The sequence below is a fragment of the Coccinella septempunctata genome, chromosome 3 (assembly GCF_907165205.1).
Source record: "Coccinella septempunctata chromosome 3, icCocSept1.1, whole genome shotgun sequence".
Taxonomy (NCBI): Eukaryota; Metazoa; Arthropoda; class Insecta; order Coleoptera; family Coccinellidae; genus Coccinella; species Coccinella septempunctata.
In genome coordinates, this window is record NC_058191.1 from 2,655,812 (window position 1) to 2,676,880 (window position 21,069).

Sequence of the window (21,069 nt, forward strand, 5' to 3'; positions counted from 1 at the left end):
ATAGAAGCAGAAATATTCAATGAAGAGAAAATTGTCTCGGTGAATCTGGTGCTTGGTTGATCGTCTCGAGGGTTTTTGTCTTCGAGGCATACATACTTTTTATAAGACAGTTAATGAAATTTTTGGACAAATTGGTCCACATACCCATCAAAGCCTTAGAAAGCTGCTTCAGATTGTTAATCGTTTTTTCTAGGATAACAATTCTCTATACATCTGACTGCCCAGAAATGCTCGATGCATTTATTATGCATTATTATTATTATTAGGTATTAGATAATAGAAAAAGAGTTGAGGTACAAACCTATAAACTCACTTAAACATATATGAATAGAGTAAAATAAATTCATACAAAATTAAGGAAAAAAAGTGTAGCGGAAGGAGAAGAAAATATATAAAAAAACAAGCCAGACCCACAAAACACGAACTCATATCAATCGTGTTCAACTAACCTGTCATACTTGTTCTTGAAACTATTTACTGACTTGTCTCGAGTTACTCCAACTATCACAACAATTTTCAATTGAATTGAACCTAATAAACCTAATTTTCGTCACACTTTGGTACTGCCAACTTGAATTTTGACAGAATATTCATAGTTTCCTCTCCCGAAAACTTTCACGCACCAGTTTGGAATAAAATCGTGGACATAAAATATACCTAAGACTAGCAATGGCAATGAAGATAATCAGTAGAAAAATAAATTATATTACTTAATATATATATAAACGTAGTAGAAATACATTATTACATATTTGATGATAGAAACTTAACAATTCGAATAAAACTAAAAAATTAATTAGGTATTGTGGACTTAAAAATATTCCATATTCTGAATTCACGTTCATCCATCAGTAGAGTATTGACATAGCTGGAACTACGACGTATCGGTTTTCACCGGAAGTTACTCAAAGTTTTAAGATTCTTCCAAATCGATATAGTCTTTCACTAAATCATAACATTCTACTCCTCGCCTCTTGTACGATACTTTGGACATTTTAGATGCTTTACTTGTTATATAACGTCGAGTTAAAGTTTGATTCCTCTGAAACATAATTTTAAGTTATTAGTTTTATTAGTTTCCTTTAACGATTGAAAGAGATAAGAGTTCGAGTGATGGCAATAGTAACCATATTATTAATTACAAGGAGAAATAAACGAACGATGCTGGTTGCATCCATCTCATTGTGCTAAAAAACTAAGTCATCACCCAGAAAAATTCCAATCATTTTATAGAATGTCCATGACAGCATTCATATTAGATACTAAAGTTGGACCTCATATATTGAGAAGGATACGAGTTTCAGACTGGTTTTAGGAGTTGGGGAGCGATTGTTAATTTTCTCTATTTTTTTTTATTTTTTCATATTATTCTGATTCTCCCGTAGGTACCGAAGTACCCCTCAGAAGCTTTGTGGCTTGTACGAGTTCGGAGAACCAGTTGTGTTCTGTGTACGCTTTGTTACTGTGTCCTTATGCCACCTTAGGCACAGCACTGTTAATTTGAACCCAACAGTGAATGGTGGCCCATACACGTATCGACTAGAAAATTTCTTCTCTAGCCCGGAATCAACCTCAGTACCTTACGGTTGCAATATACTAAGCTGAGGCTTTAACCACCAAGCTACAGACGACACAACAAATCATCACACAGCCACTGCTGGACATAGGTCCTACTCAATATATGCCATCTTTTAAGTTATTCCGAAGCATCCATATAGTCACAATTCTTTTGATATGATTAGACCAAAGAGTGGGTGGACCTCTACTGAGATATGCTTCTTGCTCGAGCCTCCATTCAATCATTTTCTTGGTCCACTTATTATTTTTACTCCTTGCTACATGTCCGATCCAGCTCCACTTGACAAATATTCGGTTAAATATGTAAAGAAAAAAAAAACTTCATTCGGATTCCTTTCGGTGTTTGATGAAATGTCATCATGAAGAACAAAAATTCTTTGCTCGAACCGTCTCTTTTGAGTCTCACTAAGCTTTCTCAAATCGGGTAGTAGATTTTCAGGAAAAGTAAGTCACTGTCCCCTTCGTCGGATGATCTTTCTTTTTTCATTATATTTATTGGTTCTCGTTGTTGTCAGTACCTATTTTTATTCTTTCGTTTCTTGAAGTAGACTAATAGAAATTTAATTTATTTTTGTCCCATCCAGTGATCTGAGTAACTCGTGAAATGATTTGGAGCAACTCCTGAGACTTATTCGATAGACAAAATTTTTGCACAAAAGATAGAGTTTTTTTGAATAATCTTCTTTTTAACCTTCCCCATTGTCTATGCTACGCCACTGTTAACGGACAGAATTCTGCCAGCAAGCCACCTTCTACGTCATCACCGTTCTATTCGGTTTGGAACCTCCTTTGCTATATCTTCTTTCTTGAAACATGAAATGCTCTATATCATGTTTTATGTTTCAGCACGATTTGTTCCTCCGTTTACGTCATTTAAAATAAATTTCTCCGATGTGCGGATTCTCATTTGAAACCAAATGTTTTAATTTTATGAAATGCGTTTTATGTTCGTCGATTCAGTTTCCATGTTTTATGTTTCTTTGATAGGCGGCCTCTGGAGCAGAAAATATTTTCTTCCTTTATGACGTCATTTGAAACTTATTCCTTTAATATGCGGATTCCCGTTCAAAACTATATTTTTCATATATTATATATTTTATGAAAATGTATTCCACGATTCTTGTTTCACGTTTCTTGTTTCACGTTTCTATGTTTATGTTTCTTCGATGTGTGGCTTGTCTACTGAACTCCAGTATCGGACTTGGCTTCAAAGGGGTAACATCCACGCTCCTACACAAGATTCTCCTCCAAAGTGAATTGTAGTTTCTTCTTCCTCCCCACAGAATCCGCAGTCGTCAATTTCTGATCGACCATATCACATAAACTTGAGGTCATTTTCTTTTGATTTTTTTCTTCTTTAGAAAATTTTTTTCAGGGTAATTTTCGATGCACGATATATACGATCTTTAAGGGCAATTGAACGTATTAATTTATTTTCCTCTCGAGATTGTTGGCCTCCACGTCTGATAAGTATGTTCAAGGTCACTGGAGCCTAGTGATGCTGTGCTAGTACTCATCCGAAGTTGAATCGGAAAACATGGCGATTAACAATTCTATCTGTGAAAGATGAAATGAATGCATTAACGAAAGAATAACTTACCTCTTCTTGTTTCCTCTTCGTTACAGGTAATGTCAATTTTACCCCTGGTATAATCGGTAGTGTTCTCTCTACCGGAGAATAGCTCATTTTTTTGAACATCATCTCCACTCTTCTTTTAGTTCTTTCGTCGTCATGCAACAATTTCAAAATTTGCTTTTTTCTTTTCCTCATTAAGTAAATCGGACTTGATAGAACATAGAAATCGGTTTCATTTACTAGCTGAATAGCCTAGAAAATGATTCGAGTGAACGAATTGCTGTAGAGTAGGATTAGTAAGCTAGGTCTGCCTTTAAGCTAGATCTACCCCTTTGCTAGATTCGTCGGTGTATAGGTAGATTCGACTATGAGGTTGAACAAAATCTTAGGTAGATCCTCATTCAACTGTACATACATAGTTAGACAATTGTTCATATCGTTTATATTTATAGTTATAATTTCAATCATGAAAACTTCTGGAATACTATACAACAACTTCAGAAAGTTCTACGCACTCCATTTATGAGTGTTAGTGTTCAAAAATGATGACAATATCGCAAGATTCGGTTTTCATCAAATTTTAAATCAAATAGGTGAGCAAAAATGGTTTTTCTTCACCATTTATAGAAAGTTTTTATGTTGTATGTTTTCTGAAGTTTCCAAATTCATAGTTTTGGTTTTTTTGCCTTTTTTTTCGGAGAAAACGCACACTTTGAAGCTCGTCTGAAATTATCAGCCTCAGAACATGTGTCTGTCAAACATTCGATCTCGCCATAAACCATTTACTCACCTAATCAATGAATGAAATAACTTACCGCCGAGATAAGATGAAGCACAATGAATCAAATTATCATACTTACGAAATTAAGAAAATAAATCAATTTCTCGTAACTCATAATCTTTGCCAATAATAAATTTCTCTCCAGTAGTTTTATAGAATCCATTTTGTTGTTCTGCTTTATGTAGGCCTGAATAAGAAGAAAATTGATATTCACTACCCATTTCTTATCTTTGAGCTCTCTTGCGACAAACAAACTTTTCTTTGCGTGACGCTTCACTAATTCCAGCTTTCCGTTATCTAGATATAGCTTGGCCAATTGAAAGTTGAAGTAGATAATTTCTTCAGGAAACATGGATTTTTTCAGTTGCTCCTCTACCAATTTAATATTGGGTCTGTTGGTGAAATCAGTAATTATTGTTAATTAATAATCATTATATTTTATTAGTTTTCGATGATCTTCTCTAAGTTAATATTAATACAGGGTGATTCATAACTATTCAGACATAGGCTGAGGGTAGATGTTTGGACCAAAATATGGCGATAGGACCAAATATACCTCAATAAAATATTGCTGTGGAAAAAGAGAGAGGGCGTTAAAGTTGAATTTCTTACAAGAGGACAGAATAATATTTTCTTCGAAGTTCGAAAGTCTTTTATTAAAAGAATTAGAAAAGGCATAGAAGTCGGGGGAGGCCATGTAGAATATTTAATTTAAGTTTATTCTTTTTATGTTACATTGTTTTTAATTATGCTTTAATCGTCGAAATAAATAAATAAATCGTTACTTCAAATCCCCATCCGATGTTCTGAACTGTTAAATTGTGTTTTTCTTAAAAACGGATGAAAAAATATACAATGAAATTATTAGCAAAAAGTGAAAAAAAATAATTCAACTTTAACGCCCTCTATCTTTTTCCAAAGCAATATTTTAGTGAGGTGTATTTAGTCCCATCGCCATATTTTGGTCTAAACAATCTGCCCTTAGCCTATGTCCCAATAGTTATGAATCACCCTGTATAATATGTTGATCTTCAGTAATATAATCGTGACCAAATTGGAGGACTAATAAATGTGGGTGGCCCATTATGATCGAAAAGAAAAAGTCCTTTTGTTCCATTGTCGCACAATCTTCATTAGGTGTTTTCGACAACTAGTTTCCAGACTATTTTGATAATTTCGAAACTTGTTGTCACAAAGACCTTATAAATTTTCTGGGACAAAATAACTTTCTCTTCTCGTTCTCATATTCGGAATATGCATTTGTTTATTTGTTGAATATACACCCTATGTTTTTTTGCATATTCCAGTTTCCGCAATATTAAGAATAATATAATATATTAATATAATATGTCATTTCCGAATTGTCCTTCCAAGAAGACTAAGTTTCATCAGTATGACATGTTTGTCGAGTGAGCTATACATAATTTTACATGATTTTTATAACGGCAATAGGTAAATATGGACATTTTCAAGTTCTGAAAAAGGATCACTCTTAAAGAGGAAGGCAATGATACAATTAAAAGAATCAATTAAGATGCATACCACCCGCTGATATGAATATCGACAAGTGTTACGATCTGAATTGAGCTAGCCAATTTGCCATCGTCAGGGCCACTAAATGGAGAACGTTCCTGACTTAATCGAGGGCCCTATCGCGATAAGATAGAAAACACCTTGATATCAGTGAAGATACTCACGCCCAATTTATCGAGTTATACTGTCGAAGATTATTAAAGAATGAATCATTGGAAGGACTCGTTTCCATAACCATACCTAGCCTCACTTGGGCTCTCGTTATTTTTTCTCCGAGAGTCATATTTTCGGAGAAAAGTCCAATATGGAAGTAACCATCTCTTAAGAAATTCATTGCTTCTGCAATATGGCTATACTGGCTCCTGATTACGTATTTAGGAAACCTTCTGTGATAATAATCTGTCATATTAGAAATCAGCACTATCATCCCCTTTAGATCATTGGCATCGAAGCAGGTATTCAGACGATCAAGTATTTTCTCAAAATATTTTTCAGCTTCTTCATTCTGTCTTTGATACAGATTCTCATTACCAGTTTTTGTCTCCGAAATCGATTTCCTTTCTTGATATTTTATGTGGTAAAATGGTCTCGTGCTCCTCATCAGACCCTTCAAAAAAATTCTAAAATTAATAACAAAATTCACGACACTTCTACTTTTGCTAACTTGTATCGAAGAGTCATTTTTTGTACGAAAAAATGCACCCCGTTTTAGAAAATTTCTTTTGTTCTCTTTTATTTGTGAATAATTTTTATTGAAATTTTAATTCTTGAGAGGAATTGCGGTTTTCAATTCAGGATTCCGACATCGGAACATTCCGCACCGTTTTTTTTTCCGTTTTCAGTTCTGAAAAACGATGTCGAACCGTGAAAAACCTCCTGAATCGAGAGATAACCGAGTTTTTTCTGTCGGTACCGATAAACATATCTTCATCGACGCGAATTCTACCGATTTTTGACATCTGAGGCACATTCAGTTTCCGCACCCCACCGGCCGATATAAAATCAGATATTCCCCCGCAGGTCACCTGAATTCGCATAATTCGCCGAATTCAATTAATTCGCATAGTTCGTTAATTCACATAACTCGCCCGATTCGGATACTTCGTGTCTTAGTGCTGAAAAATTTTATATCTGCCGTTGATATAAAGTTTTATTTTTCTCTTTTCTTTTACATTCTCTACGTGATCGATTGGACGCTCTAAACTTTACGTACGAAGTGTGCCGAGTGACGACTAGCCGTCAGAAGCCAGATCCAACGGCTCATCACTCCGTTACCGAGTCCAGAGGTAAGATAGCCTTCTGTATTTTACTTGGGAACCTCAGTTTCAACCCGTTGTGCACCCTTTACCCTGTTTTCTTTCTCTGCGTTGGGGAAGTTTCTGGCCGGCGTGCAAACACGTCAGAAGCGGAAACCAACATGGTAACCCGTTGTGCATCCTTTCCCCTGTTTTCTTTCATTGCATTGGGGGAAGTTTCTGGCTGGCGTGCAAACACGTCAGAAGCAGAAACCAACGTGGTAACCTGTTGTGCACCCTTTACCTTGTTTCCTTTCTCTGCGTTGGGAGAAGTCTGTGGCTGGCGTGCAAACACGTCAGAGACGGAAACCAGCGTAGTCACCCATCGTGTACCCTTTTCCTTTCTCTGTGCTGTGAGTAAGTTTCCTACAGTCCCGTAGTGTGAAACTGAGTACCAATTACCTTGAACGTTCAGAGTTCGTTGGTTCTGGCTGGCTAAAGATCCCGTAACATCCGTGATACGTTTGAGATCGGATCCCCTTTATCTTTCTTTCCGTCCGTTTCACTCCGCAAATCCACCATTTTTGTGAATTTGTAATTGATTCCGAGGAAAAACCCTTAGTGCTGTAAAGTAGACTCTTATTCTATTGTATTACGATTTTCACTCGACCGAAACTATAATAATTATGCAGGTTGTATTTCTCACTACGAGTCAACGAATAAATAATGTGGGAACTCTGGTTTTGACTTTCACTGGTTATCACTAACATCCAGATAACAACCTTGTCTTCGACTTGAAGCTACCAGAGTAGGTTTGCTATTTTCCGTTCAAAGAATAGCTGCCGCTCGAGATACCTCAGAAAAGGGCGTTAAAAACTGAATACAGTGACACCTTCTTATATCTTTGTGATTACTGGACTAGAAGTTCAAATAGCAAGTAATGGGAGAATTTAATGAGGACAGATACAAAGAAATAATATTTACTTAGTACCAAAACTTCAAAATTGCAGTATATGTAATATCTTGTCATGTGCACCGCTTACCTCCATGATCGAGTGGAAATCAATTATTCAAAATTGCATGGTCATTTGATTCACAATTAATTTTTTACCTGAACGAAAATAGAAAATTTTTGTGAACTTTGCTTCATTGAGTCAGCTTACTAGGGTAACAATTTTACATTTTACATATCTGTCTGAAAATTATTCTTTCGTAAATAAGAGTTTAGACAATGATTATAAACTCACAAAATAAAATAATATTGTTCAACATTCTAGTGACAGACATAAGGTGAAAATAGTTCATATTGAGTGTTAATTCAATAATTCTGTAAAAATTTAATTAGTCAGAAAAATGCCAATTTATTTTTTCCCTTTTCTGTTTTTCTTTATTTCCCATCAATTTCTCCTATTATTTTTTTATTTCTGAATATTTAATAAACAAATTGAAAAATATACCTAGTGCTCCAAGATGCTTGTATCATGCAACATTGACTCATTTTCGTCATTGTTACATGATAGACAATTAAATAAACAGTAAACTAGTGAAGGCGAAACACTAAAATAAAATAACTGCAAAAAACGATAATTCATTTTAGTCTGAATTAAGTTCAACTTAGAGAAAGTTTTTTCATTTTCACTATAGAGTTATAGAGTTTTCACCTGTGCTTTGTTGAGATAAACGTTGACATTTTTCACCAATTTCTTGAGTTTATCTTCGGCTTTTATATTAGGAGCAATAAATCCTTTTCTGTTTGGAATTTTCTCCAGGAAGCGTTTATCCTCAAAAAGTTGTCCCAGATATTTTTCAGACATATAATTCGCCAGATTCGTAGTTCTTTTCTGCAGTGGTTCATATGGAAATCCTATCAATTTAGGAATCAGTGAGGATGGGTTTTTGTTCCCTAACTGAAACGAATTGGAGAATGTCATTACAGGTTGTACACCAAAGTACGAAATATTGTAAAATAAATGGCACAAAAAATCAGCACCAAGATTCACATTGTTCCAGATTTCGATGATATCCAATTCGGAGCAAGAGATTTTTGAAACAGTATGAGAAATACTGAGTGATCCATTTGATTTCTAGAAGTCATGCCCGTCACAAGATGGTCGTTCTTAATTTTAGTTAACCAAATATGAGTTTCATGAATTTTCTAGAAGATTTAACAAATCTTATAAGTAAATTCAATATGATGATAAGGTATAAAAACAGTGTGAGACATTCGAAAAGATCGAAGAATGTGTGGACTCCAGTTTTCTTGGCTACACCAGTTGATAGGGATGTGCAGGTAATATACTTTCACCAAAAATGAATGAAATATACTGGCTGTTTCTCAACTTAAGTAGGAATTATACCACGTGACTTTTCAGAATCGGTTGAAGGGAACTCACGACTTTTTTCGACTACCTTTACATAATACGGTCTGCATGCACTTGCATGCCGTTGAAGATTTCGACGTTTTTCTGATGTTGATATGCGATAAACCGGAGCTGATGACCTTTTTCACTCTTGTCGCATTCTGGAATTTTCAGATTTTCAACGTGGGGGGGGGATTTGCCTATGGAAGCAGATTTTCCACCGCGACGGCCTCTTTTGCCTCTTTTACTCTATTTTCTCTGCGATTTGTCTTTGATTGTGTGCACGACGAGCCGTTCAACGAAATTAGAATAAATTTTGTATTACGAGGGTTAGTGCTCTTGGAAATTAATTTTTATTATTTGTATTCCTCTAGTGCCTTGAATAAAGGAGGTAGGTCGCAGTCTATAGCGTTCAGTTTCTTTATTAGACCTACACCGGTTTCTTCTTTGACACTACTGTACTGTATCGCTTTCTGTTATCTTTTGCCGTACTTTACCCTGTTTCGCGAGTCTGACTTTTCCCTTCGCTATCAGTCATGGTGCGTAAGCCCTTGGGGTAGAGAATACGAGGTACCGCTTGTCGTCAGTGAAATCCCGTAGTTGCGCTCAAAATAGACCCTTTTTTCGCTATCAGTCATGGAGCGTAAGCCTTTGGGGTAGTGAATAAAAGTCTCGAGTAGATCCGCCCTGGTTGTGTTTCTCATATTTGTGGAGAAATATAATTAATTAAATCCTGATACCGTATAGCAAGTCATTTCACTTCGCGAGGTCATCCTTAGTATCCATTTCGTCAGTTCTGGTTAGCGCATTTTATTGAACAACCTTTGATTTTTCACTGTACCCGGTATAAACTTTATAAAGTGCTCGTGATCGGATCGAATTTCCCGAATGTATGTTTGCTGATCGATTCGCTCATATTTCATACCTACACATATTTACGTTGTTTATATAATCTGTTTCCGAAGGTGTGAATAAACTGGTACATAATTTGATTTTGACTACTTCGTTATCGCTACCACCCTAGATAACAGCGAACTCTGTCTCCGACTAGCAGCTACTCTGGTAGGTTTGCACTTCTTCCTAGTGAAAAGAGTAGCTGGCGCTCGAGATAAGTTTTCTCCGATGAAACAACGTTACAATGATTTAATTTTACACAATACGCTTAAATATTCATTAGATAGCGTCTTACTAAATTTCAAGAGTTGGATTCTTTGAATTTTAGGTATTTTTATGGAACGTAATGCTCATAATGAGACTGGAAGACGTGGATGATATCTTGTTTCCGCAAAAGATTCATCAAATAAATGAAAAATTATATTCCGAAATTTATTTCATTCGATAAAAGCAGATACAACTGAAAATAACATTTTTATGGTTTTTTAACAGCCTGTATCTTTTAAACTGAGACGATTCGGAAGAAATGATGAAGGAGTGTTTCTGTTGACCTCACTCATCTACTGTGAAAATTTTTGTACGAGTCAAAAATTCACCCTTTATATGAATTTCAAATCAAATTTGTTTCGAAAAATTTATTTATTCATATATTTCAAGCGATTGTAGAACAAATATGGTCCCTAACTCTTGAGTAAAGTGTCTTTCCCTCACTCAATTGCAGTTCCGTGCGGCCAAGTACCATTTCCCTACTTTTTAGGAAAAAAACTGTTTCTTATCGTTTCCGAATGTGATATGATTTGCTTCGCCAAATTAACTACATTTTCTATGTAATATCCTTGGAAACCACATATCAATAGGAGGTCGGTAACGTGAGAAAAATTTAATTTAAATTTGAATTTATTCTCAGACAATCAGACAATCTTCCAAAATTGATTATTCTCACCGAGTCTGCGAGGGATGCATCTCTCCTAGGATCAATTTTCATAAATCCTCGCAATGACCCATCCCCAACGGTTTCAGATGAAATATCTGCGATCTCCCTCGATTCTACAGTATTCACTTGCATTCTGCTTGATTCTTTGCTATCCGTTACTCGCGATTTTTTATTATCTCTTCGAATTTGCAATGGACGATTCAATTCCTCCGTCCATGCCTTCTTACGAATTATTTTGTAGTGATCTCGCAGAGGGTGGCCAGCTCGTTCTCTCGTCAATGAATTCATGATGGCGTCCATGCACTACGGAGTTGAATGGATATTGAGTTAGGAAATTTCACAATATTAATGATTTATCATGACAATATGAAGCCTATCAAAATTCAACAGATAATAATATGTGGTTCTTAATTTGTCAGAAAATTTTTGGAAGCCAATGAGTTTTTTCATTTCCTCAATGGATATAAACCGTTTAAATGAATATCATATTTATAACGACAAATTCATATTTAAAAAGTTGACTATGGACCATTATTTCTCAATTTCTTCCAGTTGTTCGAGCTTGTGGTAGATTAAGTGGATTATCCCTTTGAAGGACCAAATTTATTTTATTTGCACTTTACCATTCTCTAGTTGCTTCTTCATAATGTTTTGAAGACAGATCAGGCCCAAACGTTCTATCGTAATTGACATTATAGGTTTGTTCGTAGAGTGGGTTGCAACGGTTGTTAAGGCCCTGCGCAAATAGAAACGCAGGTTAGTGAGGTGACGCACACTGAGAGAACGAAATAGTGAAATTACAGTGAAAATCTTGGGTTATTTGTGACCAACGATAATCACTGGAATTTCACAAGGAATATTCTGAAACGAAAACCTTGTAAAATCACAGAAAATATAAATCACAAGTTGGTTGTGATTTCACATGAAATTTTTTCTAATGATTTTTCTAGAAACTAAACCTGTGAATACTCATTGTGAAATATCAGCTTCTGAAAATATTGATATAAGTATGCGCTTATTTAGCGGTTCATATTATAAGAGTATAAAATTAAAATTCAAAAACAAAGTATACCTAGTCTTCTGCTAACAAAAAAAACACAATCTTCTGGAATAGATAAATTTATGAATTTGTTTTCTATAAAACTTGCTTTTGTCTTGCTTGACTTACTTCCATAATCCGGATGAATGTTGAAATGCATCCTTCGGAACATCTCCATAGATTAAATTGAGGGCCTCCCTGAATACATAGGTTGTAAACGTAAACACATATCGTTTTTCCATAAAGAATTCGTATCGGTGGTTTATTCCTGAAAAAAAAATGGAATAAGTAGGAATCCAATAGGCAATATTTCGATACAGAATAATTGAATAATAAGTTGTATGCATGCGGTGTTCAATTTTTTTCATTAATATCTGCCAAAGGAAAACCACAAATCGAAAAAATAAACATCGCTTTCAAAAAATGTGAACTATCTACTTACCAGTATATATTTCTTTTGTCACACACTTGAAACCTTGAAGGAACTTGGAAGGCAGAATTACTTGGAACTTGAAAGAACTAAATCATAGGAAACAAAAAACTGAACCATGTATAACTCTTCGCACTTCAGAGTTCTTGAAGACACAGTGGATCATTCCAGAATGAATTGGGTTATGGGGTAAGTTAGAAAGTTAGTGAGTATCTACGATAGGATATGGGATTGGGCAACGAGCAGGTGCCAGTTGCAGGAAAGGTTTTGATTGGCCACAGAATGAATCTAGAAGCAGATAAAAGTTGTGATTTTACAATTGCATTATAAAATTCCATTGAAGCTGTGAATTCGGATCCAGCCGAGCGACGTCACGTACCGCATAGGTGGAAAATGACTTGATATTTGCAATCATATTGTAATATTACGTTCAAGCTATGAATGTGTTTAACACATTTTTAAAATAGATATTTTACAAAAATACCCAGACTTACGAGTTTTTTCAGCAGTAGGTACCTACTCGAAATATTTTCTGACCAAGTGACGGAATTTGTTTTTCGATTATGGTTGAGGAGGAATGCAGGAACCTATAATCTCCTTAATGAATTATACAAAGAATAAAATGAAATATATTTTATTTATATCTTCAGAAATGTATTCATATAAAGAACAAGTCGAGAAAAAAATTTCTACAAAAAACGTCATTGTGGACTGTCTCAATGCGATGAATAAATTAGACAAAAAGTCATCTGTATGGACTCTATGTTGTACTGATGGATCAAAATTAGAAAGAGGTACAGGCATTGGGGTGTGTGGACACAGATCAATATAAGGCAGCAGTCCAAAATGAGGAGGGAAGGAAGCATTAAAAAAAATCCTGTACACACACTCCTAGACATGCAGAGAATAGTTATAACAACAAAAAAATTCGTCTTTCCTTCACCGATCTACACCGGAAAGCTCCTGGAGCTGCCACTAGATGAGCTTCTGAAAAGTCAGCTTCAGATGAGACTCTTCTTGGATCGGAAAAAGAACAGCACAATTTTGGCCTTCGTAAGATCAAGATCATCAGTTGTTTATTAAATTTCAAGCGGCATCTTTGGAATGCTCTAATGGAAACCGATTGATCTATTTTTTTTATTCTGTTTTCATATTCGAGAGAAATATTTTGACCATAATAAATTTCAACAATTTCGCGTAAGATTTTCCTCTTGCTGTAGACATGTAAATAAAAAGTGTTCTATCCTTGAAGGAAATTGTGCCGCGATATCATGTTGTAAAATTATATTTTTTCGTGGTAATTTCACAACCGCCTTAATAACACATTGTATAAGCACATTTGTGAAGGAATTTTAAAATTAAAAGGGTTCTGCATTGTAATTCTACAACACAACATTTTCTTCTTCGCAAATTCACAAGAAAAATTCTCAAATCACAATAACGTTGTGAAATAACGTTGTGAAATCACATTTTCATGTGATAATTCACAAAATAATTGTAATGAAAAAAAAAAATTAGATCACAATAATGTTGTGAAATTACCGTTTCATGTTGAAATTCGCAAATTTATTGTAATATTGCATTGCAGTTGTAATTTTTCAGGTGAATATTACAACCCTTGTGATATCACAGAGAATTAACACATATTTTCTGTAAATTCCATATTCACTGTAAATATACATGATAGTTTTACATTTTTCATGAAATTTCGCAACACCCTTGTAGAAACATCCAGATATTAGTTGTGAAAAAAATAATCCAACTGTGTAACTGTAACCTGTCCAGCTAATATGTGGGTAATTTCACATTGTAACCTCAAGATTTTTCTCAGTGCAGCGTGAGTTTTTGTAAAACATAGAAAGGACCAAGACTGCGCAAATAAAGCCTGACAGTGACTTGTCAGATAGTACGTGCATCTAAGATGTCTAAAAACATGGTGTATGCACTGATTAGATTTTGTTTTTCCCGCTTCGAAAATAAGAGATAAGTTTCGTTTTTCCCACTGTAGGTAGCGCTCTTTAGGAATTGACAGTTGTCAATTCATATTTGAAAATAATGTGAATGCATTCCTACGACTTGCGAATGTGCTGTATTTATAAGCCATTATTGGTGTGTGAAAATGTATTACTTTCGAGAAAAGTCGTACAACATTCATATTAAACATGTCGTTCAGTTTTCTGTATGGACAATCAAGAACTACAGCTAAGAATTCGGTGTTGTTGGACTATCACTCTTTGTTGTTGGAAATTGAGGAAGATCCAAATTAGATGAACATTCGAGACAGATAGAACTTAGAACTAACAGTTTTATGACAACTTCAGCAATATTTAATCAAAGGAACTGTTATTATTCTTATTATTATGAAAATACGTAATGTGAATTGTGAGCATGTATTAAGAAACAGAAATACGGTAATCTGTTCTTCAAATATTCTTCACAAGTATAGTGAAAATTGCGTTTCTGTCAACTGAATATATTGAATATTTCGCCAATCAACTGTGTTTTATTGAAATCATATTGAATTATTTTCCTCACAAATACAATTCGTCAAAAAGAAATCATCTTGAAGAAAAATAGTACGTACTCCTTCGAATCCTTCGATAGTATTGAAATATCTGGAGATTCGTTTTTACAACGAAAAGTCAAGTGTAAATCAAAAATTTGTTAACAGCTGAGAAAATAGTCCGGTTCATTTTTTTTGGATTCTTTGATAGATCAGGAACACAGAGATGACTGTAATCTATGATCGATATCAACGCAGAAAAAAATAAAGCGAGAGAGCATCATTAGATTTTCTTCTATAGAACAAGGATAGAACATGGTGGCGCCGCCACGAAACGAATCTCTTATTTTCGATTTAGTCTAATGTCATTCCATTAAAAATTTGACGAGTGCATACACCATGTTTTTAGACATCTTACGTGCATCACAGGAAACAGCTGCGTCACCCTGCGTCACCTCACCAACCTGCGTTTCTATAGCTGTATTCGGGTTCGGCTTTTGGACGGTCCGAGGATGGTTCTAGAACTGCGAGGAGGATTTTATACTAGGGCGCAACAGTTTTGCGCAGTCCTAGAACAATTCTCGGACCGTCCAAAAGCCGAACCCGAATACGACTTATATTTGCGCCGGGCCTCTCTGTACAGAGCAAGCGCAATTCCATTTTAGGGTAGCGAAAATCAATTTGCGCTTGCTCTGTACATTTCACAACCGTTGTGAACCACTCTACAAGCCTAATGTGTGAGGTTGTTAAATAAATTTGTACTCGAGATGACTAGTGTAATTACGGAATGAAATCCATGGTTTTCTTCCACTTCCAGATGGAAAAAAGTAAAATATTTTTCAACATCTATAACCAGCTAGCAATTAATCGACCTAATGAACGCGTCTAAGCAAAAATCATCAATAACATAAAACTATGATGAAACTGAATCATTTCCTTTATATGGAGGAATTGAAACTCTTCGCATCTACTTAAAAACAAATGTAAAGCCCATTTGCAACAGCTGAGAATTTACTAGAGAAATCATGCGCCGTGAATTCTTTACTGTTACATACGCACTTTGGGTAGAATTCACTGTTCAGTTGCATACAAAATAATCTCTGCCGTTTTCCTACCAAAATTTGGTAGAGAATTCTCGGCTGTTACAAACGGGCTTAACAGATGCTGAAAAATTATAGAAGGATTATCGCATGATATCAAAATAAAGATTGCACTGTCAAAATGTCGACTGAACATAACGAGAGAAAAAATAGAAAATGGTACATTCAAGCTCAAGCGAAGGAATCTTTATGCTGCGTACATAGACTACAAAAAAGCATTCGATTCTATACCTCACGAATGGCTCTTGACGATCTTGAAGATTTACAAGGTGGATCCCAATATTGTTAAGTTCCTGAAAAACGCCATGTCAACCTGGCGTACTAGTCTTCAAATGAAAGCAGCAGATTGCTCCATTACAACAGGACCTATTTCAATAAGACGCGGAATTTTACAAGGAGACTCGCTGAGTCCTCTGTGGTTCTGCATGGCCCTGAATCCCTTGTCTCATAGATTGAATTCTACGGACTACGGATTTCCATCAAGAGCGGCAGTAGAATTACGATGAAACTGAATCATCTCCTTTACATGGACGATTTGAAACTCTTCGCATCTACCAAAAAACAAATGCAACTGATGCTGAAAATGGTGGAAGGATTCTCGGAAGACATCAAAATGAAGTTTGGACTAGAAAAATGTCGACTGCTAAACATAACGAGAGGGAAAATAGAAGATGGTACGTTCAAACTCAAGGAAGGTGCAGAAATTGAAGCATTAAAGGAAAGAGACACGTACAAGTATCTAGACTTAAGACAAGCAAAAAAAATCAATCAGAGCTAGATGAAGGAAGAATTAACGAAGGAGTTCACCCTAAGATTGAGAAGGATAATGAGAATTGGTCTTGAAAGCAAGAATCTGATCGAAGCGATTAATACCTACGCTTGCTCAGCACTGAGCTACTCATCATCCCAAAAGCTCAATAGAACGGGCAGAGCTGCTACACCTTGGGGATAGAGGAATTGTTGATTTGTTCAACTGTAAATTGAAGGACTTCAGAAATATTTTCTGAACAAAGCTGCTTCATTAGAACTCCATCGAGTAGTTTGTGTTGCTGATAGTTCTACTCCGTTAAATCTACAACAGGACCATCTGGAAACCGTCGAACACTTTGCAGAAAGCAAAATGCAGTATGCAGATTGGCAAACCTTTGCATAGAAGGCACCAGAACGAAGTCAAACATGATTACATCGACATATCTGCGTCGAACTACTGGTTGACTTCCGGAAGGTTGTTTCCCGAGACAGAGGGCTTCATTTTCGCCATCCAAAATTATTATAATTTGTTTATCACCAATTAATTCAAAAGTGACTCCTTTAGATTTTGAAAGGTTAGAATGTAAGCATATGCTTACATAAGAATAATAACAAACAAGGAAGTCACTTTTGAATTAATTGGTGATAAACAACTTCTAAGCCATTCAACTCAAAACTAGGCTGAATGGGCTTGGTTCACTTCAGCTCTGAACCCCTCAATTGTACATCAATTTTATTACATGAAATTGGTTCCCGTTTCAGCACAAAAAAATGTGCCGAAGATTACATAATTTGCTTCAATTTACCTTCATGTATCCCAGGAAGAAGTGCGGGGGAAACTTTCTCTGTTTGAGGTATTTACCGTTCAAGATGAGCGCCTTTTCGAAGTTCAAGTTCAAATACTCAATGTCATTATTCAGCGCATGAGCAGTTAAATCACAGGGATAAAGCTTTAGGAGGACTTCAATATCTTCTGCTGCACCGAAAATATCTAAAGCTCGTGTTCTAGCGGTAGCTCTACCGAGTAAACAGTATCGTTCTTCTGGAAGTGCTTCGACACCTTCGTCTAAGTATACCATAGCTTTAAAAAATGGGAATTATTGGCATTTCAAAGAATAATCACAAGTTTATTCTATCGATTAAAAATTCCTGTAGTTGATATAGTCGAGATGTTTCCTGTTTCCACTGAACGTAACCGATATGTGAGGGGTTCAGAGCTGAAGTAAACCAAGTCCATTCAGTCTAATATTGAGATGAATGGCTTAGAAGTTGTTTATCACCCATTAATTCAAAAGTGACTTCTTTATTTATTATTATTCTTATGTGAGCATATGCTTACATTCTAACCTTTTAAAATCTAAAGAAGTCCCTTTTGAATTAATGGGTAATAAACAACTTCTAAGCCATTTATCTCAAAATTAGGCTGGATAGACTTGGTTCACTTCACCTCTGAACCCCTCATGTCATAACAAAGTGGAGTACGTAAGTTTAGTTCGTTTTTCTCACCTTTTTCTAAATTGATATCCATCAAGCGTCTTCCAATTTCAGCTGGCAGTCTCCTGATGATACCATCATTAAATTTGTCATTCATAACGAATGAATTACCAATAAGGTATGTCCACTATTCAAAAAAGATGTAATAAATTCAAATCAATGAATTATATCCTGAAAAGAATAATATTACTCGAGGTAGAAAATACAAGAAACTGACTTGTAAATAATTAATTGCTTTGACATGCCATGACAGATGCCATAATGATACAAACGACAATTTGAAGATGATTTTTGTGAGGGATATTCAGGTCGAAAGTTGACTTTCGAAAAAATCCAAAATTATGGGGTTCGTCAGCAACAAAAAGTTGCATAGAGGTCAGTTAAAAATTCGTCAAGACCGAACGGTTGCAACAAGATCGATAATATTTCTAGATTTATTACTAGAAGAGTTGCTCTTTGGGTATTTGAGAAAAAATTTTTTTTGAATATCGAAAGCAAGTTGAAAAAAATTGCAAGCACCTCCCAAAATATTCTTCAGTCAGTATAGGTAATATATCAACCCCAATACGTTTTTGAGTTAGAATCAAATATTTATCTGAAACTGTGTAGGTATCCTTGTAAATTGCAAAGTGATCTATATCAATAATTGAGTTCGAGTTGTAAGAAATAACTGTGTCATTCATTTATTCATGTCATTGCTCTATTCCGTTACCGAGAATAAATCTACAAAAAGATATAAATAAAGAACAGACTTATAATTTCTTAGGGCTAATTGCGACTTTGCCCCCCTGTGACTGAAGTAGAGAGATCCAACCGTGACCTACTGATCCTTCCACACTCCGGGCATGGATAGTCACCAACCAGATCTGGCCGCCGCTGTATCCTTCTCGAGTCTCCATTATAACTTTGCCCCATAAACCTTCACTGTGATCTGTCTAACGCTAGTTGTTCCCAGTTATTGGCATTAACTGATTTTAGGGATTGATGTAGTGTATCCTTAAACCGCTTATACTGGCCTCCTGGTTTTCGGGCTCCTTCTGTCAATTCGCCATACAGAGCTATTTTGGGGAGTCTTGTGTCTTGCATCCTCAGAATGTGGCTGCTCCATCTAAGTCGGGTCCTCGTTACTTGAGTCTCAATTGTTATACAACTCGCGCGTTGCAAGACTTCTGCATTCGAAACTTTGTGGAACCATCTGATGTGCATTATCTGTCTCAGATGACGTTGTTGCGTTTGTACAAGCTGTTTAATAAGTCACCTGTAGGGCGTCCAGGTTTCGCTTCCGTAAAGAAGCGTTGGGAGGACGACTGCTTTGTAAACAGCTGTCTTGGTCTTCAGATTGAGGTCATGATTTTGAAACACTCTGACCTTTAGCTTCCAGAATGCTCGTGATGCCGAATCGATACGGTTGTGTATTTCCGTGTCTAGGTTAGCCCTTGTTTTTATATACACTAACTGTGTATCTTAATATTAAGAGTGATGTTTGAATATAGTTTTCTGCAATTTATAACATCATCTCTTCATTCGAACCGATGTAATTTTACCCTCGATTCTACCCTCGTTGAGTCTAGGTAAACATGTAACAGCTCTACCTACATATACTTACCTACCTCCCAAATTTGACCAATTTTTTGAATACTCTCTTCTCTGCCATAACTGAAATGAATGAATGGAAAACGGCGTTTAAATTGGATATTTGTGCTGAGAACATGAAAAAAGAGTGAAATATGGCAGATCCTAATACAATTGCAGGGCGGAGAAAAGGATTAATATAGTAAACGACGAAGTTTATTTTAGGAAATATAATTCTGTTACAAAAATATAGACATTTTGATTTACATTATGTCTGACTAACTTCGCAGAAGTGTTGACTAGGCGAAATTGTCAAAGAATCAGGAAAATATGGAGTAGATTTCGCAAAATAAATAAGATTAATGCCAACTTGAAATGCATAGTTATGGCATAAAGAATATTACATGAATTATGGAGTAATCAAGATAATAAAATCATGCCATAATGTATAAAAATAAATAAATAATGAAAATGTTCCAGATGACACTGCAAAAAACACTCAAAATTCACATTGTTCGTGGAAAAGTCACTGTACACTTTGTTCCTTCAATATTTGATGTGCTTTTGATTCACTGGTTATTTTTTGACTGTTCTTCAACAAATGATGCCAAGTCTTGGAGAATCTGGAATTTCGATAAAACAAGATGAGAATGGATTGGATTAATTGATAATCAATTTAAAAAAATTATACCTACCCTAGAATGGCCATTCACATTTGCAATTACTCTATTTTGAGGGGGGTTGTATGCTGATTTATCCATCAAACCAAACAGTGGATGCCTAGATGTGGGCTTATCAGTTGTTGTTTGGAGATTGTTTACTGAAATATGAAAAATTCATATTATATTGTATTATATGGTATTGGTATACCATAAATACGCATTATTTGTTTTGGATATTTCAATGAAAAACTATCACTGATTAGACTCTTACTCGGAATGGTTTGGTTAATAAAGAGTTGAAGCGGTTTGAGAATAATGGTGATTATTCTTACAATACATACTATTATATAGTACGCCCGTAACTTCTTCAAACCTTACTAATTTTAAATTGTTACTATGGAATTGCGAATATGCGATTTTTAATAGTTTACTTTTTATCTACCCCTTTATTCAAGTTAGACCAATTTTATTTTCACTGCAGATTCAATTCCGGACATTCAAATGATAATATGATACTCAAAATAAGTCTAATCTACTGCAGCGTCTAACGACTCTAAAACTGCAAGTTTATTATGAGTTTCTGAGTAGTCCCATTGTTGGTGCCAAAATCATATCAGTTTCAGAGTGT

The 21,069-nt window shown here is 35.4% G+C and overlaps 2 protein-coding genes across 3 annotated transcripts in view; both read right to left on the minus strand.

Annotated features, from left to right (window-relative positions):
* Nucleotides 1–685: 685 nt before the first annotated feature.
* LOC123309587 lies at nt 686–18,460 on the minus strand. 2 transcript variants are annotated; one of them, XM_044892774.1, is made up of 8 exons: nt 18,220–18,459; nt 17,520–17,794; nt 10,901–11,194; nt 8,365–8,610; nt 5,633–6,075; nt 4,015–4,327; nt 3,179–3,406; nt 686–1,042 (listed from the first exon to the last, which is right to left on the minus strand). In XM_044892774.1, exons 1-8 carry the CDS (start codon nt 18,302–18,304, stop codon nt 914–916), a joined length of 2,013 nt encoding a protein of 670 aa, XP_044748709.1. In that variant the 5' UTR covers nt 18,305–18,459; the 3' UTR covers nt 686–913. The 2 variants fall into 2 exon arrangements, with proteins under 2 accessions (XP_044748709.1, XP_044748710.1); XM_044892775.1 differs by lacking the exon at nt 8,365–8,610 and having other exon boundaries at nt 18,220–18,460.
* Nucleotides 18,461–19,996: 1,536 nt separating this feature from the next.
* LOC123309590 overlaps nt 19,997–21,069 on the minus strand; it is a 40,641-nt gene continuing 39,568 nt past the window's right edge. Inside the window, exons 5-6 of the mRNA XM_044892779.1 lie at nt 20,475–20,599; nt 19,997–20,402 (exon numbers count right to left, since the gene is read on the minus strand). Of these exons, the coding sequence (XP_044748714.1) occupies nt 20,349–20,402; nt 20,475–20,599 (179 nt within the window). The 3' untranslated portion in view covers nt 19,997–20,348. The remainder of the gene's footprint in view (nt 20,403–20,474; nt 20,600–21,069) is intronic.